The following is a 25,130-nucleotide window of genomic DNA, read 5'->3' on the forward strand; positions in this document are numbered from 1 at the left end:
GTATGTTTGATGAATGTCTGAAGACGTAATGACAGAAATGTACTGCACTTTTTACTGAGAAAAAACACAGGACTACCTTTTCCTTCAGATACCCTATATTGTCCTTTTTTAGGTAAGCAACATATGAGACTGACTCAATTAATCCCTTTGGTGAAACCAATAATGTAGCTAGCAAATTTACAAGATAGCGAAAGTGTTTCCCTTGGTAACCAAACAAACATACTTGCCAGTTTAGCAACCCAAACCATCAGTCCTAGCTTGCTATTATGAAAATCGAATTGAACAATGACAATATTTTCAATTCGATTTTTGCTTTCAAAAGCAACTCAAACATAGAACACATTACCAAAAGTCTCGTTGAACATCTCATTCCAAAATCATGGGCATTAATATGGAGTTGGTCCCCCCTTTGCTGCCATAACAGCCTCCACACTTCTGGGAAGGCTTTCCACTAGATGTTGGAACATCGCTGCTGGGACTTGCTTCCATTCAGCCAAGAGCATTAGTGAGGTCAGGCACTGATGTTGGGCGATTAGGCCTGGCTCACAGTCGGTGTTCTAATTCATCCCAAAGGTGTTCAATGGGGTTGAGGTCAGGGCTCTGTGCAGGCCAGTCAAATTCTTCCACACTGGTATCGACAAACCATTCCTGTATGGACCTCGCTCGGAACACTGGGCAGTGTCATGCTGAAACAGGAAAGGGCCTTCCCCAAACTGTTGCCACAATGTTGGAAACACAGAATATTCTTCCACCTCCACCAAACTTTACAGTTGGCACTAGGCATTCAGGCAGGTAGCATTCTCCTGGCAATATTTGGGGTTAACTGTCAAGTGTAAATGTGTTTCTGAATGAGAAGTGACAAATGATGTGATGCGTTTCTTGTGACTTGAATGGTAATGAATGGATCTATTATGCTGCCACATGCCAGGGCCACAACACAATGTATGTGTGGTGGTGCTGGTGGCGGAGTGAAGGGAGACTGCAAATGTACACTCACCTGACAGTTTATTAGGTACACCCATCTAGTATGTGGTCGGACCCCCTTTGCCTCCAGAACACCCTGAATTATCCGGGGCATTGACTCTACAAGTCGGTAAATGTTCCACAGGGATGTTGGTCCATGCTGACATGATGGCAATCATGCAGTTGCTGCAGATTGGACGGCAACTGCACCAGGCAGGATGGGGCCATGGACTCATGCTGCTTACACCAAATCCTGCCTCTGCCATCAGCATGATGCAACAGGAACCGGGATTCGTCGGACTAGGCAATATTTTTTTACTCAATTGTCCAATGTTGGTGATCACGTGCCTACTGGAGAAACTTCTTGTTTTTAGCTGATACGAGTGGAACCTGGTGTGTCTTCTGCTTCAATAGCCCATCCGTGACAAAGATCAATGAGTTGTGTGTTCCAAGATGCTGTCTGCACACCACTGTGCCGTTATTTGTGTTTGTGGCTTGACTGTTGGCTTGCACAATTCTTTCCATTCTCCTTCCACCTCTCATCTATGAGCTGTTTTCGCCCACAGGACTGCTGCTGACTGTTTTTTGCACACTTTTCGGATAAACCCTAGATAGACACTGTCGAGCTTGAAAAGCCCAGGAGTGCGGCAATTTCAGAGATGCTGGATCTGCTTTGCCTGGCACCGACGATCATACCACGCTCAGTTGCTTAGAATGGTTAAAACAAGTGACCTAACGTTCAATCGAAACTGAATGTCTCAATGCCGGCCTGCTTTATATAGTAAGCCACTCATGACCATGAACTCTATCAGAGCGAGCCATTTTCATGAACAGGTGGTGTACCTAATAAACTGTCCAGTGTGCGTGTTTAGTCCCCACTCCATCCTCTTCAGTCATGCATCTTTGCCTTCTAAATTACTTGGATCCACACTGACACGAACCTCATCCCCAGGCTAATGTGCACTGAACCAGATTACTTTGACACTAACAGTAGGAGCTGAAGTCTGGACCGCAAAAAGATGTGAGAAAAAAAAACTACAATAGAATACTGTGTGCAGTTCACACAAACAAACAGAGACACCCCATCCAAGTTTCCAAGTTTAATTGATAAATTGAAATGAGTGAAAAGAAAAAAAAACACCCACACACACAGCATGGTTTGGCACAACACCCCAAATCCTCTCAATACGCAGTCACACAGGCACTTATCATTCCACCATACTCCAATAGCACGCCAACTGTGAGCCAGGCAGTGTAGACACCTGAGGGGTGGGGGGGGACGAGAGAAAGAAAGGAGAGACCTTTTTGGAGGTGTTGGGTGAGCCAAATGTTAATTCTGTCCTCCCTACACAGACTCAGCATGGACAGTCCACAATCATGTTTTATAGTTCTTTTATTTAGACAACCCAAATAAAAGGCACATAAAAACATTGCGCATATGTTTACAATTATTCTTGACACACATGTAAAAAGAAAAAAAAAAAAAAGTAGGAATGTTTACCTTTAAGCTAATTAGAAAGCCTAGTCTTCGTATATACAAAATTACCGTTGTTAATGTTCTAATACAAAAAGATTTATAAAAAGGTTGTTTTTTTTTTCCTTGCATGTGTCTATCATAACTAACATGTCCTCTGAACTAAATGGTTTTGTACAAAGATATACATTCATCAGCCTTCACAGGGCTCCAAGAACTTCCAATTCATGAAGAAAATTGAGAAAGATCAGACCAACTTTTCTCTTCCAAAAATCTAAGTTAAGCCCAAAACCATCATTGCATTTAAAAAAAATGTAGTGTCATCGTAAACAAATTAAAAGCATTTGGTTAAAAAGAAACTGATGGTGCATAAGAGTAATGGCCCTTTATCTAAAAAATGATTACAGAACATGTTTTCAAAATGTTTATAACGGTTTAGAATGTTGCTTACAAAACACTTAATTCAATGTAAACCATACTCCCCGCCCCCCAAAATGACAGCGTATCAATTTGGTTGAGGGGGCTGTCTAGCTCTTAGCCATCTGAACAGTTAAGGCTTCCTTCACCATAGACATTATGGCATCTGTGAGAGCAGAGGCAGCGCCATTGAATTCTGAAATAGTACACTTTCTTCTTCTACTACTTCTATGAGTTGGCAAACAAACTAAAAGGGTGTATACTGCCACCTGGAGTGTGTTGTTAGAACATGTATTAAGCCAAGGTAGGCGATTTACTGCCACCTGCAGTTATGGAATGTTTCCTCATGAGTATAATTCATTGGCTGATCCCGCCTGATGACCTGGATAGAATTATGTGATCCTTCCTTAACCCTATAGGAAGTCCCACCTAGTTGACTACTTCAAAAAGTCCTCAATGGCACTGCCCATGCTAAAACAGGCTTTTGGGCACTAGTGTTGTCTAAGTCCATCACATCTAGAAGAGGAAGCAGAGGTGTGAAATAGTCTTGTTGTAAAGCAGTTCAGGCACATGAGTTACGGCCACTGCGGAAGGCCAAATGACAAACATACAAGTACTTCAAAACTATTCTGTTCGTAGTGTTATCTTAAAAAAAAAAAAGGTTGTCAAGTCTAATTACTATTTTTTTTTACTCAACCCAAACTTGGACGAGCTCAGACGTCCACATGCAACATCGATGCAAGATCGATGGAAAGGGAATCCAATGCCAACAAGACCACAACTCCATACCAGATTTGAGTAATTCTCTTGGGGCACTGTGTTGGCATGCATGCAATACTAGCAAATGCCTCGTACATCTTGCCTTTCCCAAGACAGAGACACGGGGAAGGCGAGGCCACTGACGAGGGCAGAAGTCTCTGAAGAACGTCCACCAGTTTGACATACAGCCTGATTTTGGGGCAATGGCTCACATCGGTGCCGTGCCGGCTACACGTGTTTCAAAGAGTTCCTGCCAGTTGAGGGAGAGGCCTGTGTACTGAACGTAGGCCTAGGCAGCGCCAGTTGGCACTGGGCTGGGGAAGGAGGCAGCCCTGTGACCCTTGACCCATAACCTTTGACCATTCTAGAACACATGTAGTTGACACAGCCTCTCATCTCTGCTTCCATTCTCTTTCCGGGCACCTTGGGCCCCAGATGGCAGTTTTGGTTCTACAGTAATATAATAAAAAGGACCTCAGGAGACAAATACTTCCCAGGTTAGTTTGAGGTTAACTATGGAAAAGTAGTCCAATGGACGGTCGTATTGACATTGATAAAGTAATTGCAGCCCTGACCTGTGTTGAAGGATATCTACTTTTATTAAATGTTTTGAAAGGCAAAGACAAAATAATAAAATAATTGTGTTGTAATATTTACAAAGAATGGGTATAAGGTCAACAAAGGTTGCATGTTGACCTTAAATTGATCCTTTTACTCTCATCAAAAGACTGGGCTACTCTCAGTACGGTTCCTGAGTAGAAGTTCATACTTATAAGATCCTAAACCTGCAATAAAAAACTAAAAAGAGAGGGGGATTAAATGGCCCTACCAAAACCTCTCCCAACATAACTATTTTCACAAAACGTTTTAAAAAGTGAACTTTGGGACTGTTTTTTCAGCATTGTGTCTACTGTGCCACTAGGTGGCTCAGATAGCCTCTACATTAACAAGGCTCACAGCCAACACTACTAATTTTGATTCTTAATAATACTGCTGTTTTCAGGACATTAACCCGGGGATATGCTTTCAGTGCGAGACATTTCCTCCTTGTGTTCCTGTAACATTACCACTGTAATGTCCTCCGGCTACTTTATCAAGTCATCTAAAAATACACCTGAACTATTCCAAAAACAAAACTAACAAAAACCATGTATAGGTTTACAGTAACCAGCAGTGAGAATGTGACCATTTTCTAGAGATGGCATCAGGACCTGGGAGAGCTCACCTTATGCAGTCAAAGGCATTGACCTAAGATTGAACTGTTGAGCCTTTGATATTTTTCTCTCCAGAAAAATCACCATCCTGCAAAATGGTAGCCTTTGTCCCTTTTGCTGTACTTAACACCTTACAATGCATACAACTATTAAATACTGATTAGCAGGCTATAATAATAATAATAATAATAACAACAAAAGGAAAACTAATATAAAAACCATGTGCTCTGTAAGAGAGCATTTAAAAACATTAATACCAGCAATACATTTGTTACAGTTTCATTCCAATGCCAAATGTGCAGGTATGTTCTGATGCAAGAGGCGAGGCATAACTCGTTGTTTGTTTACGTCAGGCATCCACTTGGAGCATCATTCCAAAGCTCCATTCCTCCTTCTGAGACTTCACATGATTTCCAGGACTGTTCTCCTACCGGCAGTTAAAAGGTAATAAAATGCACCAGCATCTACAGGGGCTGGCCAGTCCACCTCTCATCATGCTGCATTCACAGCTGCTCCCACTGCAGCCAGACGAACAGACAGACAGGTACAGCGTCCAGCTAGCCCACCACACTACACCTCTGCTCTACAACATCATCTATAGTACTCCTGGTAAGGAGGAAGGTCTGCTAAAGTAAGGGAGGAAGAGGTGGTGGTCTGGGGGTAGAAGGAGAGAGGTGGGAGGGGTTGATAAAGAGATGCTAACCAGGGGCCAGGGAAGGGGTTACTACCAGGGAGGGGAGGAAGGCAGGACCTGGGAGAGAAAAGGCATGCTATCCATGGGCCGCATGGCGATGTTAAGAGGCCCGGTTATATTCATGGGCATCCCAGAGGTGATGGCCACAGGGTGGGCTATATTCATGGGCCCGGTGATGGTCACTGGGTGCTGCAGGTTGATTGGAGAGGTGATGTTGACCGTGCTGGTGGTGATGTTCATCTGGGCGGCGATGGTTACCGGGTTGCTGGCGTTGCCACGGTTCATCACCGAGGTGATGGCGGCAGAGTTGGTGACGGGCGTCACCGAGCCGGAGTTGTGCACGTTGTTAGAGTCTGAGGAAAGACGAGGGAGGGAAGGAGCGAAAGAAAGACAGAATGAGCTGGATGATCGTTCATTACAAACCATTTAGGATAGCCCCAAGCTCCACAGGGTTAGAGGGGCCGAGGTTTGAGTCACTGCAACGGTCAACACACACACACATTAAAATGATTAGACATTATAAAACAAAATGGTAGGATTCTTATGAACCTACCTTGAAAACGAGAGATGTCCATAAGGACTTGGAACGAGTTATTTAAGATCTCTCCTACCGTCAACTCACCTGAGGGGGCAATTCAAAAAGCAGGATCAATGTGCTAGCCAGCTAACTTTCAGCTAATATTCAGAAACACTTGATTTCATACTATAGTCAACTTGAAATTGTATAATTAACTCAATGCTTTAAACAACCCATATTCCACTTAAACCTTCCGAGTTGTAATTTAAGGTTGATCAAAGTCATTTGGCTAGCTAACTTATTGATCCTGCTTAATGAAATAAAACCCTGATACCTGAATAGCAATAACACACAAGCATCTGCAACAACTTGGTTGTAAAACCACTAGAACTACACACGCTAGGCTAGAAGACAGATCTGTAGTGGAAAATGGGCCACTTCAATGCATAAGTAAGTATACAGCTACGAATTTGGAGGGGTTGGGATCGGGATGGGTTTCGGCTTTAGCTACTAGATTACCTTTTCGTAGCCCTGAGTGGTGGTTCCACTGCCAGTCACTTAGCCCTATTCAGAGATACAGACAGATAGGGGTTACATTGATTGACAGGACTGATTGGGACAGGGCATCACTTGGTTCTGCGTGCCAGAAGGGCATAGGGGGACACAGGTCATTGGGTTAAATACACGAAGGGCCAATCATTTGGCCTTCTACCAAGTACTAAAAGGTTTATAGCACGTCGTAGCTGGTGAGGACAGAAATAGATCGTTGTATAATGTATGCATATCCATTTTATTGGGTAAAATGATTAGGGTCTGCTGAACAATAGATTTTGCCCATGCCATTTTAGAGTGATCAATCCTATGAAAAATGTATCAGAGTGATCTTATTCTTCCAAACTGGACTTCAACACCCATAAGTCAGTGGAGGTTTGACAAACCAACAAGAGAGCAGATGTCATAAACCTCAATTTCAACAGCTGAGTAACAAGATACCCACAGAGTCTGAAAACAGCATACAGAACCATCAACACTGAAGAGGATATTAAGTGTTTTCTTTGGTCGACTCGCATATCGCATTTGAATGACTCGTATTGCTGCACTAGTTTGCTATGTGCGTCAAACGAATTGAACATCCAAAGCCCTTTAAATTTAGACCGTCTCCTACCAGATTTCTTGCTACAGGCTATCCATTTCTTTCAGCAGTACTTGTCATCCCCACCACACATGTAAACAACTGGTAAACCAGACAGGGCTGTGGGTTGGCCCCAGCAAACAGACATTATCATGATATGAATCCCTGAATGAGTGGTAACACAGTCCTTGTCAGTTGTGGACTGGTTGTGCAGTACATTTGAATCTCTAAGTCAATTTGTTGTGGTGCTGCACTGAAGGATATGAATATCCATGAAAATGGCTAATATAAAGTAGGCCTATTCCTAATCATTCTTTATCCTGACCCAAATATATTGGAATCAAATACATACAGACATGGGTCACTCTCCACTCCATTTCATGATTCTGAAGAAACTCTTGTATGAAAACAAGAGTTTCTACTGGACAAATTCAGGTAGGTCCCCCTTCATTTCATTCGCTTCCATTAAAGAAAGGTTTAGCAACAGAATCGTCGGAATGAATACACCCGACAACGTGCTTTGTGCCTGCCTATGGTGTACAGGACACCACAGAACAATGCATGGGGTGATTTCAGCATAAAGATAGGGACAGAATAAGTACCTAAAGTATTTTTTAAGAAAACAAATATAAGGTTGAATACCTAAGTCTGGAGCACCCCAGGCTAGGTGTGGCTGAGGGGAGAGTGGGAAGGATGGAGGGAGTGGAGGAGGAGGGTGGGAGGCTGCCTGGCGTACCTTTAGTACAGGGGTTGTTGAAGCTGGCCTGGCCGTGGGTCTTGAGGTGGCTGGTAATGTAGGCGGCGCTCAGCATCTTGCCACAGATGTTGCAGGTCACCTTGCCCTCGTGTCGGATCATGTGGGAGCGCAGGCGGTCTTTGGTGGCGAAAGCAGAGGTGCAGGCCTGGAGTGGTATACAGGGACAATGATGGGGATATTAGATGAGATACAGCCTGATACAGATTGTATCACAACCGACCGTGATTGGAAGTCCCACAAGGCGGCGCACAATTGGCCCAGCATCGTCCGGGTTTGGCGGTCATTGTAAATAAGAATTTGTTCTTAACGGACTTACCTAGTTAAATAAAATTAAAAAAAATATATTAAAATTTCACTCAATGAGTTTGTGTGTGTACACTGCAGACCTGTCTGCATCTTGAAGACTCAGGAGAGATGACATATTTTACAATTGGGAGTTAGCGTAATAATCTCATCCTTAATCCGACAAACCAGGAGAGAATGTGCGGGACAGGAAAGTGACCATAAACAGGGAAGGTAGCGTCCCGGAGGAGGATGCCTGGCTCCTTACCGTTACTTGGCATTTGAAGGGTCTCTCTGATGAATGAACATGCTTCACATGACAGCTTAGATGGTCAGGCCTGCAGGAGGAGAGGACACAAGAACACAGGCATTTTGAAACCTGGTATAATAGCTAAAACACCGGTACAGGTTAATCAATAACACCATACACTGACAGTAGCTGGGGCTACTCTGTTGGCACTTGATTCAATTAACAAAATGGGCCAACAAAGATTGCAGGCAAATTACACATTCTCTGTGAACCCACTGTTATACCATAATAGTTAGATTTACTGTAGATGTTTTATTTATTAACTTAATGTTAGTCTCATGGCGTCCATATTTGACCCATGGGACACAAGCTATTAGAGCATCAATCCACTACTACACCCCTCCCAAATGCATTCCTTCCCCCAAAGTAATAATTGATATTCTTGCAACGAGACCAGAGAGTTATTCAGTTGAACCACACCAAAAAATTACCAGAGGGATGGAATTTAGACCTTTTTCAAAATCGACTAGAACTCTATTCTACAACATCACAACAACAACAAAATCATCTGTTCTACAGTATACCCTGGAGAAGACAATTATCTGGCAACCACAGCCGTCCATCTGTCGCTCGGTTCTCCTCTGCCCTCACTAAGCCGCACTAGTGAAATGTAGCTACTGGACAAACGCAGCCAGAGAATTCCCCTCCAACAAAGGAGGAGAGTGTGGCTTGAAAATGTCTCTAAGGAGGCGGTTTCACACTAGCAGGCTTTTCGTGATGGCGAGCAGGAGTCCAATCCCATCTCTTCAGGAGTGCAGTGGAGCTGAAAAGCTCATATCTCCCCTCCCACACAACACTCCTTCGTTAAAGAAGAGGGGAATGGTCTCTTTCAGGACTGCCAAGCGTGAAAATGAACATGCACCTCTAGCCGCATAAGAGTAAGATTTGTTACTTTGCACCAAGTCACTATGGTTATGATACAATATCCTTCACTTCGCTAGTTGCTAATAATTTAGCTCAAGAACTTCACCGTTCACTGACAACTTAATGTCTGAAAGGGTTAGGTTGGGGGGGAAATAACAAAATACTCTCCAATATTGGAAAGAACAAAAGGGGTGGAGCTAAATCAATGATTAGAAATCAGACCAGTCAGTGAGTCAGAACACTACCATTGGCCTTGGGAGCTGCAGGAGTGACACTGGAGACCCATCTCTTCTGGTGCTGTCTGGCCCCTGCAGCAGTCTCCCTGTCCCCTGCCGATATCCCTGGGAGGGAGGACACGAGGGACTACTATGTGACGCACGCAAAGCTCCAGATACTGTTTATATACATGGTGGGGCACTGCTTGCATGTCATGAGCCAGTACTATGGTCTGAACAGAACCTGCGTGGGGCATCGGTAATCATGGCCGAGCTTCATAAAAGCTACACACAAACAAGAGGTGGTCCAGAACAATAATTAAGGACATTGTCTCATAGGGTTACCATATAAATAGGCATTCCGGTATGTGATTTTAGGCATTCAAATTATACTCCACCTTGTTCTTTGATTGAGGAATTTCATTCAAAGTGGAAATTGTACATAACACCTTTTGGCTATGTGCATTAAAGCATCATAGTGGAAACATACTAGTATGCAAAGCAATGTTCCTAAATTCCTATCGATTGAGACTGATTAACCAGTCCAATTCAATTACATTCCAACACAAGATTTCCAAAATTCATCACACCTTTAAATTATTTGGCTACTGACCACTGAATATCAATTTCAAGTGGAATGTTTTTACCAAACCATGCCCACCATGGACTTGTACCATCCTTATCATATTCATCCAGGGCTACATTTGACAGTTTTATGAGGCTGCACCTGTTGGATACTATCTGCCCTCTTGTCGTCCTTTATGCCTGTCAGTTAGGCTTCTTCTTCTACAACATAGTCGTATCCTGAATTAAGACGACTTTCGAAAAGTTGTAATATGGCCCTCTTGCTTTTTCCCCACAATCAGGAAATATATTTGGGGCCCATTGAAATGGAAGCAGTGAAAAAGAGATCACCTTCACAGTGGTGGTAACGGTAAGAAATATGTGAAATTTCAAAAGAACCTTACACAAACTCTTTCTCAGAATGCATTATTGACAATTACAGCTCAACATGTACTATGGACAATAATTTTTTTTTAAGTGGACTAAAGGGAAACTTGAGTAAGTTGAACTGCGCCACGCACCTGGAGAAGCCCTTTCCACAGACAGAGCAGATGTAAGGTTTGTGAACGCCCCCGTCGTGTGAGCGCACGTGGTAGGTCATGCGGTCCTTTCTCTTGAAGCGCTGTTGGCAGATGGGGCACTCGAAGGGCTTCTCGTCTGAGTGGGACAGCTTGTGACGGTTCAGGTGGTAGACGTCTCGGAAGGCCTTGCCACACATCTCACAGCCGTGGTTCTTCTTCACTGGCTTGGCAGGCTTCTTGGGCTGGCTCTGCTGCTGATGATGATGGTGCTGCTGTTGATGCTGGTGTTGCTGGGGCACCATGGTGGGAGACATGATGCTGGAGCCCGTGGAGGCTGAGGTTGTGGCCGTGGTGAGGATGCCAGCGATGGTGGAGATGTAAGAGGGCTGACCGCCGCTGTTCTCACGCTGTGGCACTGTGGAGATCATGGGCACCATGGTGGGCGCCGTCTGCATCTTCTTGGGACGAGACACCATCTTGACGCCCGTGTGGCAGGACTCGTGCCGTCTGAGATGGTAACTGTCCCGGAAGGCCTTGTTGCAGTAGCCGCAGATGAAAGGCGTTTTGGACTTGGGCTCTTTCTTCACCACAACAACGGGACCACCGCCTCCTCCGCCGCCTCCCCCCGTCCCACTGGCCACATTGTCCTTGAGGAGCTCTGCGACGCTGACCGGGGGCTTCTGGTCCAAGAGGATGGGCATCACAGGCTTCTGGTCCACAGGTTCTGGTCCTCCTGACTGGAGGAGAGGCAGCAAGCTGTTCTGGGCCACCTGGTGCTGGTGATGCAGGGCTTCATTGGCCTGCTGGAAGGACAACACAAAGACAGCCATGTAGAAGCACATCAGTACACAGTCTACAGTGTCAGTCAGTCACACCCTCAAAGCTACTACAGCTGCATGTAGCAGAGAGAGAGAAAGTGAGACCTGTTTCTGACTGCTCCAGAGAGTTGAAACGGACTGCCTTGTCAGCAGAACTACCGCTGTTTCCAAGATAAGGATGACAGTAAAACAGAACTTCTCATTTTTCAAAGGACTGAGCAGAGTATAACAATTTGATTCACTTTTGTTATTTGAAGAGTCCATTTGGTTGTCAGCTTCCATTTACAGATGTTGTTGATGAATTTCATGAACTAAGCTATAATACTCAAACGCTTTTCTGGTGATATCTAAGGGTAGCCTTGTAGGTGACGTTGAGGTTTGAGGCTCTAAAAAGAGGTTGCTCAATTTATGACATTATTTATTTAACTAGGCAAGTCAGTTAAGAACAAATTCTTATTTACAATTGACTGCCTACACCGGCCAAACCCCCGACGGCCCTATGGGACTCCCAATCACGGCCAGGTGTGATACAGCCTGGAATCGAACCAGGGTGTCTGTAGTGACGCCTCTAGCACTGAGATGCAGTGCCTTAGACCGCTGTGCCACTCGGGAGCCCCCCCAAAAAATACAAATTATTCCAAGTCTTCCCCTGTGCCATTCAGGCAGCCAAGTTACTACTGCTACAACCCCAGCCCTGTCAGCATGAATGCTGCGTTCTAAGAGGAAGGACAGGCTTTAAAAAGAGGGACATCCATTAATTTACCAGAAATAGAAAGGGAGCCATTTCCAGCCAGGGCATCTGAGCTTCTCAGAAAAAACACAAGTGCAGCCCTGATGAATGTGGTGTGAGAAGAGGGTTAGGAGGGGAGAAGAGGGTTAGGAGGGGAGAAGAGGGTTAGGAGGCAGCTGTTCAAGGTGCCATATAACTAATAAGACACAGGAGAGGATTTAAACTCTGAGATTTGAGCTCAGTGGGTGATGTAGTCAGTTATGTCGTGCCAGAATGACACCAACGTACACCTGACCAACTACATACATACATACAATGAATCAACAGGTTTGTTTCACTTTGTAGATGTACACCTCTTGACCTTTTCACCAAATCTCGAGTTTTATTTTTTTAAACTAGGATGACTAAATCTAGCGTTGTACACCCAAAATATTCAACTCGAGATCTGCTCAAACGAGTCCATCAAAGATACACAAGTAACAGGCTGTCTACACACACACACAGCTCCCTGCCACTCAATAATCTAAATCTGTTGCATGTAAGGTGATCTTTTTTCCTCCTCTACTGGTACAGCATCTAGCGCGGGACAACCTGTGTGTTAGCTTACTGTACCTAATAAAAAGCATTAGCTGGAGCACCCCCAGAGAACATTAAATAATGTAGTGCTGACTAACAGAGAACAAACTACAATAGAGAAAAATAGTCGCGCACACACACACTCCCAGGAATTTATTGGGTAAAATACCAATGTTTCGGCATCACTGTGGGTCATTTGATTAGATGTTCAGTAGTCTTATGGCTTGGGGGTAGAAGCTGTTTAGAAGCCTCTTGGACCTAGACTTGGCGCTCCGGTACAGCTTGCCGTGCGGTAGCAGAGAGAACAGTCTATGACTAGGGTGGCTGGAGTCTGACAATTGTTAGGCCCTTCCTGACACAGCCTTCCCTGTAGCTCAGTTGGTAGAGCATGGTGTTTGCAACGCCAGGATTGTGGGTTCGTTTCCCACGGGGGGCCAGCACACAAAATAAAAAATGTATGAAATGAATGCATTCACTACTGTAAGTCGCTCTGGATAAGAGCGTCTGCTAAATGACAACATTTTTTTTTTAAATGGTATAGAGGTCCTGGATGGCAGGAAGCTTGGCCCCAGTGATGTACTGGGCCGTGGCACTACCCTCTGTAGGGCCTTGTTCAGCCTCCAACCGCAGTTGCCATACCAGGCAGTAATGCAACCTGTCAGAATTCTCTCGATGGTGCAGCTGTAGAACCTTTTGAGGATCTGGGGACCCATGCCAAATCTTTTGGCAAACGTACAATCGCTGGATTTGGTTTTGTCATGCCCTCTTCAACTGTCTTGGTGTGCTTGGACCATGTTGGCGATGTGGACAACAAGGAACTTGAAGCTCTCAACCTGCTCCACTACAGCCCCGTCGATGAGAATGGGGGCGTGCTCAGTCCTCCTTTTCCTGTAGTCCACAATTATCTCCTTAGTCTTGACCATGTTGAGAGAGAGGTTGTTGTCCTGGCATCTGACCTCCTCCCTATAAGCTGTCTCGTCATTGTTGGTGATCAGGCCTACCACTGTTGTGTCATCAGCAAACTTAATGATGCTGTTGGAGTCGTGCCTGGCCGTGCAGTCATGAGTGAACAGGGAGTACAGGAGGGGACAGAGCACGCACCCCTGAGGGGCCCCCGTGTTCAGGATCTGAGTGGCTGAGGTGTTGTTACCTACTCTTACCACCTGGGGGAGGCCCATCAGGAAGTCCAGGATCCAGTTGCTGAGGGAGATATTTAGTCCCAGGGTCCTTAGCTTAGTGATGAGCTTGGAGGGCACTATGGTGTTGAATGCTGAGCTGTAGTTAATGAATAGCATTCTCACATTGGTATTCCTTTTGTCCGGATGGGAAAGGCAGTGTGGAGCGCAATAAAGATTGCATCATCTGTGGATCTGTTGGGGCGGTATGCAAATTGGAGTGAGTCTAGGGTTTCTGGGATAATGGTGTTGATGTGAGCCATGGCCAGCCTTTCAAAGCACTTCATGGCTACAGACGCGAGTGCTACGGGTCATTCAGGCAGGTTACCTTAGTGTTCTTGGGCACAGGGACTATGGTGGTCTGCTTTAAACATGTTAGTATTACAGACTCAGACAGGGACAGGGACAGGTTGAAAATGTCAGTGAAGACACTTGCCAGTTGGTCAGCGCATGCTCGGAGTACACGTCCTGGTAATCCGTCTGGCCCTGCGGCCTTGTGAATGTTGACCTATTTAAAGGTCGTGCTCACATTGGCTACAGAGAGCGTGATCACACAGTTGTCCGGAACAGCTGATGCTCTCATGCATGTTTCAGTGTTACTTGCCTTGAAGCAATCATAGAAGTAGTTTAGGTCGTCTGGTAGTCTCGTGTCACTGGGCAGCTCTCAGCTGTGCTTCACTTTGTAGTCTGTAATAGTTTGCAAGCCCTGCCACATCCGATGAGCGTCAGAGCCGGTGTAGTACAATTCGATCTTAGTCCTGTATTGACACTTTGCCCGTTTGATGGTTCGTCGGAGGGCATAGCGAGATTTTTTATAAGCTTCCGTGTTAGAGTCCTGCTCCTTGAAAGCGGCAGATCTACCCTTTAGCTCAGTGTGGATGTCACCTGTCATCCATGGCTTCTGGTTGGGGTATGTACTGTGTACTGTAGTGTGGGGACGACATTGTCGATGCACTTACTGATGAAGCCAGTGACTGATGTGGTGTACTCCTCAATACCATTGGGAAAATCCTGGAACATATTCCAGTCTGTGCTAGCAAAACAGTCCTGTAGCTTAGCATCTGCTTCATCTGACCAATTTTTTATTGACCAAGTCACTAGTGCTTTCTGCTTTAATTTTTGCTTGTAAGCAGGAGTCAGGAGGATATAATTATTGTCAGATTTGCCAAATGGAGGGCGAGGGAAAGCTTTGTACACGTCTCTGTGTGTGGAGTAAAGGTGGTCTAGAGTTCTTTCCCTCTGGTTGCACATTTAACATGCCGAAATTAGATAAAACGGATTTAAGTTCCCCTGCATTAAAGTCCCCAGCCACTAGGAGCGCCGCCTCTGGAGGAGGGTTTTCCTGTTTGCTTATGGCAGTATACAGCTCATTGAATGTGGTCTTAGTGCCAGCATCGGTCTGTGGTGGTATGTAGACGGCTACGAAGAACATAGATGAAAACTCTCTCGGTAGATAGTGTGGTCTACAGTTTATTATGCCTCAGGCGAGCAAATGCTTGAGACTTCCTTAGATATCGTGCACCAGCTGTCGTATTCATGTTGTTCAGGCACGACTAAGTGAAACATAAGATATTACAGTTAATGTCCCGTTGGTAGGATATACGTGCTTTTAGTTCATCCAATTTATTATCCAGCGATTGTACGTTGGCCAACAGTACGGATAGCAAGGGGAGATTAGCCACTCATCGGCGGATTCTCACAAGGCACCCCGATCTCTTTCCGCGATACCTCTTCAGTCTTTCACCTGCGAATGATGGGGATGAGGGCCTGTTTGGGTGTCTGGAGTAAATCCCTCTCGTCCGCCTCATTAAAGAGAAATTCTTAGTTAAGTTTAAGGTGAGTAATAGCTGTTCTGATTTCCAGAAGCTCTTTTCAGTCTTAAGACACAGTAGCAGCAACATTATGTACAAAATAAGTTACAAAAAAACAAACAAAATAGCATGGTTGGTTAAGAGCCCATAAAACAGCAGAAATCCCCTCCGGCGCCATCTTTTATTTGATTTGGGGGGTGTAAATACTGTCCAGAATGGTTGCTTAGACCAATTGGACAAGTTCAGGTATTTTCTCATCTACTTCAACATTTCCGCCAATGTCATGCCTCCTGAACACGGTATCCATCTGCAATGACGAGCAGACCCTTTACTATTCAGTGCCGCTTTGAATGGCAGTAACAGAACCTACCAATGCTAATTGTTTGAAATGAAACTTGTGTTGTTTCTCAGTACGTGTTGTATAAGCAGCATGTTACATCTGCTATAAATATCCCTTTTGGAGCAATTTCACACCACCTTTATGTGGTGCTGTGGGTGCAGGCGTCAAACTCTCAAACTAATTACACCCCCCGAATCACAGTCATCCCACTGGCTTATATAACCTACTACAACCATCAACCATATGTAAATAAAACATTACAACATTTAAATATTTCAATAATCACCTACTAATAATCATACACTATCCAAAATGTTGCTGATTGTCTATTGTTTTGCAGTGGTTGAAAAACATGTAGCAGTGTAATGAAAACTGACAAGATAGCAAAACAATGACCCAACACTGGTAGCTAATAGAGCAGTGTACAGAGGACATCTGCAGCTGCTGGCATTGTCCAATTGGTCACGGCAGCCCCCAAAGATTGGGTGGGGGGGCGGGGGGTTTATGAATATTTTTGGTTGGTGCATGAATAGAGTTTCACATTGTACCCAGCAACCTTACAACGGGCAAACCAAAGACACCACGATTGAAACGACCTTGTTATTTTCCGTAATCACCATAGGGCAGGGTTAAAGAGCTGACCCCTGGGCTTTCAGGTTCAGCCAAGCATCCCAATACGGTCAGCCAGGCAGGCAAGGGATGGGGTCTGAGCTGGGGGAGTCGGAAAAAATCCAAAATTGTGTTCCTTTTTCTTTATGCTCTTTTGTGGAGCAGTAGAGGACACAAATCCAAGCAGTGATGCACTTACGACCCTCAGGGGGGCCTTTGTGACACCAGTCCTGCCTGATTTGGGGATTGTGTTCAGCTGGCGGCCGCTGCAGACTGCTTAGTGAGGCAGCTGTGCTTTGGGGAATGGGAGAAAAACAGGGTTAAGTCACAGGGTGTCGAGTCCCCTTTTTGTCCTCCGTCCGCACTGTAGTTGGATCCAGACTGGAATTCTTACCACCATTAGCATTTCTTCTAGCTGTGAGTGTGTGTGTGTGTGGTGTGTGTGTGTGTCTGAGACAGCAAGGCTCTCAGACTCAGACGCATAGGGAGCTGAAGCCCGCTGTGCCTTCACGCTGCTCTGATGATTTTGATACAAATCCGCTCTGAAGGCTGAGGTCATTCCCAGATAAATTGTGTTGAAACGGAGTGGGGGTGTGGAAAACAACTAAAAAAATACAAAACATATAAAAGCAGCCTGTTCTGTTAGTTCAGTCAGAGATGTGGGGCGGGGCTTTACAATGATGGAGAAGTATCTCATTGACCACAATGCTAATCTGTTTAGATATCAGACAAGGCCCCCAAGAACGCAGCTTGCCATTTGCTCAGACAAGAAGTGCCCACTTTATTTTATGATCCCAGAAACAGTAATAGTTCAAATATATTGGTATTGCTTGAGTTCTCACAAAACCTGAAAAACATACTCAGGCACCAACCTGCATGAGGGAAGCAACAAGATCTGAGTGTTAACCCTGAAACCAGGACTAAGACCTTGACTACATACTTTGTTCTATCTATGTTTTGAGGGCTTGGTTGGGGTCGTGTCATGTGCAGAACATTTTTTTTCACAGGTTACAGGGATTTTACTGTGGAGGACATGAACTTACTCTGATCCCTGTGTAGTAGTCCCTACGTGGATTCCCTGGAACCATGGGACCTACAGAAGACTAATACAAAAGAAAAAGGAAAATACTGGGCTTGTTAATAAAATGTTAACATTAACAGTAAAACAAAACCCTATTACGTATGGTCTTAGGGGAATCCTAAAATGTAAGTTTGTCCTAAAATCGTGAGAAAAGAAATGAGTCATCTTCATCTGATTCAGGAGGATTACGAGAACACCATTATTGAGAACTGCATAGCTTGACACCCCCCCCCCCCCCCCGCATAACTTCCGATGCTTACAGAACAGTAACAAGTGACGCACAGCCTCATTAGATGCTTTATCAAATCCAGCGAATCAAATGGAGCCTCCAAATAACAACTACTTAGTTTCCATTTTCCTCCACTGCTCCATCACACCAGCTTCAGGTATTTGTGCCTTGTTAGCCACAAAATAAAAGCATTATCAAGGGTCCTCGGCTCACGCCAATTAACTGGCAGCAGCTGCACCTCTCCAGCGCTGAGGGAACAGAACTAGGCCTACCACTACGGCTGCAATATGATTAGGCGGAGTTGGGAAGAAAGAAAACAAGTGGCAAGTGGTTTGAGGACATACATTTTCAGCACTGGTGTTCACATTTGACCTGGGATTGGGACACTACGCAGCGGGCCATTTGAGATGTTGTGAATAAGGGTCTTCAAAAAGGTCCAATTCATCTAATAATTTAACCGACACTGCATTTTGTAATGCATCTTAGGTTGCCAGATAGATTGGACAGTAAAAGTTACATACATGTCCACTAGGCGAAATAGCCTGTTCCCCTTAAGCTAATGATACACATTCCAGGAAAAGAAACATAAGAGGATGTTTCAAATGTCTAGGCATACATATTCTGGATTCTTAAAATGCAATTCCCCCCAGGTGTGATGGAAAGAGAGCCATTTTCAAGATCTAGCTGACACACGTGACTGCTGGTGGTTTAATTCCCAATGGTTATGTAATGTCTACAATCTATGAATTTTGTGTACCTGGCAGGTTGACTGCTTTCATGTTTTCTTTCTCCATCAAAGGCACTTTATTTTTTGGGGGACTGCTGCCCTATGTAGAGTCATTGAACACTGGTGACATTAATAAATGTTTACATGCTGTTTTACCCACTTCATATGTATATATATGAGCGGCAGGTAGCCTAGTGGTTAGAGCGTTGGGCCAGTAACCAAAAGGTTGCTGGGTCGAATCCCCAAGCTGACAAGGTAAAGATCTATCCTTCTGCCCCTGAATAAGGCAGTTAACTTCTCTAGGGTAGGGGGCAGTATTTTGACGTCCAGATGAAAGGCGTGCCCATAGTAAACTGCCTGCTACTCAGGCTCAGAAGGTAGGATATGCATATTATTAGTAGATTTGGATAGAAAACACTGAAGTTTCTAGAACTGTTTGAATGATGTCTGTGAGTATAACAGAACTCATATGGCAGGCAAAAACCTGAGAAAAATCCAACCAGGAAGTGTGGAAATCTCAGGTTTGTAGTTTTTCAAGTGATTGCCTATACAGTATACAGTGACTTAGGGTTCATTTTGCACTTCCTAAGGCTTCCACCAGATGTCAACAGTCTTTAGAACGTTGTTTCATGCTTCTACTGTGAATGGGGAGAGAATAAGAGCTCCTGGAAGTAGACGACAGAAAATGACATGAGCTCAGAGGCGCGCGCTCACATGAGAGTTAGCTGTGTTCCTTTTCTTTTTTGAAGACAAAAGAATCGTCCGGTTGGAATATTACTGAAGATTTATGATAAAAATATCCTAAAGATTGATGCTATACATCGTTTGACATGTTTCTACGAACGTAAATATAACTTTTTTTTTACTTTTCGTCGTGACATTTTGCGAGCGCTTCCTGCATTTGGAGTAGTGGACTAAACGCACAAACAAAAAGGAGGTATTTGGACAAATTATGGACTTTATCGAACAAAACAAACATTTATTGTGGAACTGAGATTCCTGGGAGTGCATTCTGATGAAGATCAAAGGTAAGTGAATATTTATAATGTAATTTTTGTCATTTCTGTTGACTCCAAAATGGCGGGTATCTGTATGGCTTGTTTTGATATCTGAGCGTTGTACTCAGATTATTGCAAAATTTGCTTTCGCCGTAAAGCTTTTTGAAATCTGACACACTTCTCCTTAATGCAACCGCTGTATCTATAATTCTTTGAATAACTGTTGAATATTTTATTAACGTTTATGATGAGTATTTCTGTAAATTGATGTGCTCCTTCACCGGAAGTTTTGGGAGGCAAAACATTTCTGAACATTACACGCCAATGTAAAATGGGGTTTTTGGATATAAATATGAACTTTATCGAGCAAAACATACATGTATTGTGTAACATGAAGTCCTATGAGTGCCATCTGATGAAGATCAAAGGTTAGTGATTCATTTTAGCTGTATTTCTGGTTTTTGTGACGCCTCTCCTTGCTTGGAAAATGGCTGTGTGGTTTTTCTTGTCTCGGCGCTGTCCTAACATAATCTAACGTTATGCATTCGCCGTAAAGTCTTTTTGAAATCGGACAATGTGGTTGGATTAACGAGAAGTGTATGTTTGAGAAATTTGAATTATGAGATTTTTGTTGTTTTGAATTTGCCGCCCTGCTATTTCACTGGCTGTTGAATAGTGTGTCCCACATACCCCAGAGAGGTTAACCCACTGTTCCCCAGTAGGCCATCACTGTAAATAAGAATTTGTTCTTAACTGACTTGCCTAGTTATATAAAAATAATCTACTGTATTCTAGTCAGGGCTTGTACACATTTTGTACTCATATACAGTCCATACACACACCATCAAATACATATATTCCACACTGGCATAACTCGTCCTGATATTTCTTAATTATTTTCTTTTAATTTAGGGGTATTTGTGTATATTGTTAGGTACTGTTGGAGCTAGAAACACAAGCATTTCGCTGCACCTGCAATAACATCTGCAAAATATGTGTACAAGTTTATATCAGTTGTTTGACGTCTTGTTACAAGCACACATTAGTAAATACTACAACTCCTCTGCATGGACATAGTGCAACAAGAGGATAGGTTTTTACATGGACAACTTTTCACCTACTGCCAGAGGGTAGGAAAAGCATTTTTGCAACTGATTAAGGTGCAAGGTGCATTGCTAAAAATGCTGTAACCATGTCCAGGAATTCTGAATATGTATAGATTGGATATAGGTACTTAATAAAATGGTAAATGGCAAATACAAATGGCCATTGATGACTATCCCTATTCCTGGATTTGCAATTTAAATCGCACCAAAGGCTGACAACTAAGGACGTGAATATCCTCCGCAAGCTGCCTAATAGAAATCTCAGACATAGGGCAGAGAGAGGGGTTACAAATGATCAGTAGTGCAAGAATTAGCTAGCATCTTGGCTGTAGATTACTGCATAGTTTGAATTCTTTCTCCAACCCGCGGTTACATATTTTGGGACGAGGAAAAGGGGGGAAATTTTAGAATCGGAAGTGCGGGGTATTCCCTCCTCGTGCCCAGCGTGTATACGAGTGCGATTTGCTTAAAGTAGAACAATATTCAAATCCTATCAAAATGTGTAAACAAAATCACTGACTGCAAAAATAAAAAAACAGCTTTCATGCCACATTCACTCGCTAGCTAGCATGGCTCGCCGCTGGAGGTGGATTGTTCTCGTTCTTTGAGGCTAACTACAACTAGCTGGCTAGCATTCTAACTAACCAACGCGCGGCCATGATCACTTTGCTAGCTTGCTTAGTTTTATATTTAGCTAAATGGGGCCCATTCCAATTTATCCTGTACTTATAATAAACATGCATTCGACGATTTTGATTAAAGTATGTATTAACACCAACAATCTACAAAAACTGTGGGGCACCCAGATCGCCCCCCTCTCCCCTCCCCTCCTCTCCTCTCCTCTCTCGAAAGCGTCATCCATATACCTCACAGCTGGAAGTCTGGGATTGATGTAGTGAGCTAGCGAGCTAACGTTAGCTCTTTCAGCGGATTGCTCATAGGCTAGCCAATATTAGCTAACTAGCTAACGCTACCATTGTTTTGCTTGAATAGTTTTACTAGAAATCCACGTTTAAAATCACCATTGGCAACGGTGCATTAGACATCAAGTAACATTTAGATGTAGTTAATCAAATTAACCACTCTGATGACACTTACCTGGAATAAAAATGTACTCCAGCTCGGTTCCATTGCAACACTTAAAATCTGCAGGAAACCTAGACGGAATCTACAACAAAGCAGCAAAACATGGCAGCTGCTACAACTTCCTGTAACCCTCCGGGCTGAACCATTTCTAGTCGACGTTCATGGGACGTTAGAGATTTTTCAGAAATTAACATATTGTAAATTGGCTTGTATTAAAATATTGCGGCTGTAAAATGTGTTTCTAATACGTATGTATTGGAAAACGATTGAATGGTATATGATGTGGCGAGTCAATCAACAATAAAATATGTTCGATATGGAACATGTTCCCCCATTTGTCGTGCTTAACTAGTCCATTAGAGCGCCTTCCAGAGATGACATAAAAGTACATTTTCAATATGCCATCGTCAAATATGGTTACTGATTGTGCCTGTATTTATCATTACATTATGTTACAACACAAACACTAGGGGAAAAGCAACATGTTGTTTCTATACAGTTTAGCTACTATTTGTCAACCCCTTGAAATCAAATTTTAAGAAATCCTTTCAAGATTTGCTTGGATTGCAAAATATTGACCTCTAGACACAAATGCTTGCATAACACAATTAGGATGCAACATATGCATAACATTAATTAACTTACAAATGTGCTCAGAGCCTACCTTCATTGTCCATTATCTGATAACCACCATGGCCTTGCTCTATGAACTGTAATACTGTAATGATGAATCACTTACATAGACGTATATAATAACCACTTAACCATAGTAGTCACTTCAAACTAAATCAGTGAAACAATACAATTTAGATTTTTTTTCCAGATTGCATTTGGTTACTGCCATATGTTGCTCTCAGGAAAAAAAGAGAATTGGGAAGATTCCAACCCTAAACAGGAATGTCGTAAAACATAAATGTATCACTTCCCACTGAATATATGATTAGAAATCAATGCACAAACTCAATAGTTCACAGAAAGCCCAAACAGATTTCCACACACAGTGATTGACACCCATTCAAATCAATGATTTGGTCATGCAGCCCAGGGCTTGGCCATCCAACTCAAATATTGCAAGTCAGACACAATCAAATTTGTGGACGTACAATTGAGAAGTTTAAATGATTAAAGGCCCTGTGCAGTCAAAAACATGATTCTCCTACGTTTTATATATATAGGCCGTCATTGAAAATAAGAATTTGTTCTTAACTGACTTGCCTAGTTCAATAAGGGTACAAATGAATAATACTGTGAAATTATGATAATGCCCTTTTAGTGTAAGAGCTGGCTGAAAAGACCGCCTGAAATTTCAGCCTGTTTTGTTGGGATAGAGTTTTGGCCTACATGGTGACATCACCCGGCGCTTAATTAGTTAATAGACCAATAAGAAAGATAGTTCCAAACCTCTGCCAACAACAGCTAATTTACCCCTCCCCACTCAGACTACTCCCAGACAGTCCTAGCAACATTTTTGCTTGAGCATTTGCTTTTTGCTAAGAAGCTATTTTAATTTCTTATTGACCATTTTCATTTAAAACAATCACAGTAAGGTACTTATTTCTTACCCAGAAAGGGTTTGATATTGAGATAAAAACGGCTGTATTGGCCCTTCAAAGAAATCCATCACCTACAGTATACCATACATACTTAAACTGATCTATACATACTTAAACTGATCTATACATACTTAATGATCTATACATACTTAATGATCTATACATACTTAATGATCTATACATACTTAAACTGATCTATACATACTTAAACTGATCTATACATACTTAAACTGATCTATACATACTTAAACTGAAGTGGTACATGATCATAACATTACAGTAGGCACATGTGCTCTCTAGTCAATAGTGCAACACTTTATCTTGCGAGACATTTGCATATAAATTATTTCTGAAGCATCTACAGTATATAGGTCCTATAAAGGGTTTATTAATTATCAATGGTCTACACCTCTAGGCATGACAATGCTTAGTGCTTAGTTAGTAATTTCTGTCTTTGTCTTTCACAGATTGGTGTTTTTCAGAAACCCAAATGCTTCCTCAATATTCTCATTTAGATCAACAATTATTGATCATATTTGGCCCACTGGCACTGGCTGCCCTGTAGTGTTTACATAAATTGCATTCGGAAAGTATTCAGGCCGCTTGACTTTTTCCACATTTTGTTACGTTACAGACTTATTCTAAAATTGATTAAATTGTTATTTTCCTCATCAATCTATACACAATACCCCATAATGACAAAGCAAAATCAGGTTTTTAGAAATGTTTGCTAATTTAAAATATCACATTTACATAAGTATTCAGACCTTTTACTCAGTACTTTGTTGAAGCACCTTTGGCAGCAATTACAGCCTTAATAAGTCTTCTTGGGTATGACGCTACAAGCTTGGTACACCTGTATTTGGGGAGTTTCTCCCATTCTTCTCTGCAGATCCTCTTAAGCTCTGTCAGATCGGATGCGGAGCGTTGCTGCACAGCTGTTTTCAGGTCTCTCCAGAGATGTTAGATCGGATTCAAGTCCGGGCTCTGGCCGGGCCACTCAAGGACATTCAGGGACTTGTCCCGAAGTCACTCCTGCGTTGTCTTGGCTGTGTGCTAAGGGTCGTTGTACTGTTGGAAGGTGAACCTTCGCCCCAGTCTGAAGTCCTGAGCATTCTGGAGCAGGTTTTCATCAAGGATCTCTCTGATCTCTCCATTCATCTTTCTCTCGATCCTGACTAGTCTCCCAGTCCCTCCCTTTGTATCTCTGTTCTTTACTGACCAGATCAGTCAGTCAATACAGTCTTCGTTCACAGTCGCTGCTGTCCTTGTCTGTTCCTAAGAATATAACTGAGATGGGGACACTAAAATATTTTTCCCATAATGCCCCTTCATCCTGGAACATGCTTCAAAAGATTTTAAAGTTAGGGGAGTTAGTGTCCTTGCCAATTTTTAAAACTCTAATTGACAACACTGTTTGTCATAACCGCAATTGTTTCTAATCTTCAATTGTACCTGTAACTTGTGACACTGTGTCTTTTGTGTGTATTTTGTATTTTTCTATAATATTTTATGGACACGCTGCTATTTCTCTGTTGTTTTGCCTTCTTGCCAGGTCGCCCTCGCAAAAGAGGTTTTTAACCTCAATGGGTTTTACCTGGTTAAATA

General features: G+C 43.1%; 1 protein-coding gene across 4 annotated transcripts; it reads right to left on the reverse strand.

Moving 5' to 3' along the window:
- Window positions 1–2,050: 2,050 nt before the first annotated feature.
- On the reverse strand, window positions 2,051–22,106 carry LOC106613090 (vascular endothelial zinc finger 1). 4 transcript variants are annotated; one of them, XM_014214999.3, is made up of 8 exons: window positions 21,982–22,088; window positions 17,786–17,845; window positions 10,684–11,486; window positions 8,478–8,547; window positions 7,907–8,072; window positions 6,558–6,602; window positions 6,075–6,143; window positions 2,051–5,874 (listed from the first exon to the last, which is right to left on the reverse strand). In XM_014214999.3, the coding sequence occupies exons 1-8, from the start codon at window positions 22,012–22,014 to the stop codon at window positions 5,552–5,554; spliced, it is 1,569 nt and encodes a 522-aa protein (XP_014070474.1). In that variant the 5' UTR covers window positions 22,015–22,088; the 3' UTR covers window positions 2,051–5,551. The 4 variants fall into 4 exon arrangements, with proteins under 4 accessions (XP_014070474.1, XP_014070476.1, XP_014070477.1 ...); XM_014215001.3 differs by lacking the exon at window positions 17,786–17,845 and having other exon boundaries at window positions 21,982–22,106; XM_014215002.3 differs by lacking the exon at window positions 6,075–6,143.
- Between the last annotated feature and the right edge of the window lie 3,024 nt (window positions 22,107–25,130).

This window comes from Salmo salar, chromosome 09, assembly GCF_965601325.2.
Source record: "Salmo salar chromosome 09, fSalSal1, whole genome shotgun sequence".
Lineage (NCBI taxonomy): Eukaryota > Metazoa > Chordata > Actinopteri > Salmoniformes > Salmonidae > Salmo > Salmo salar.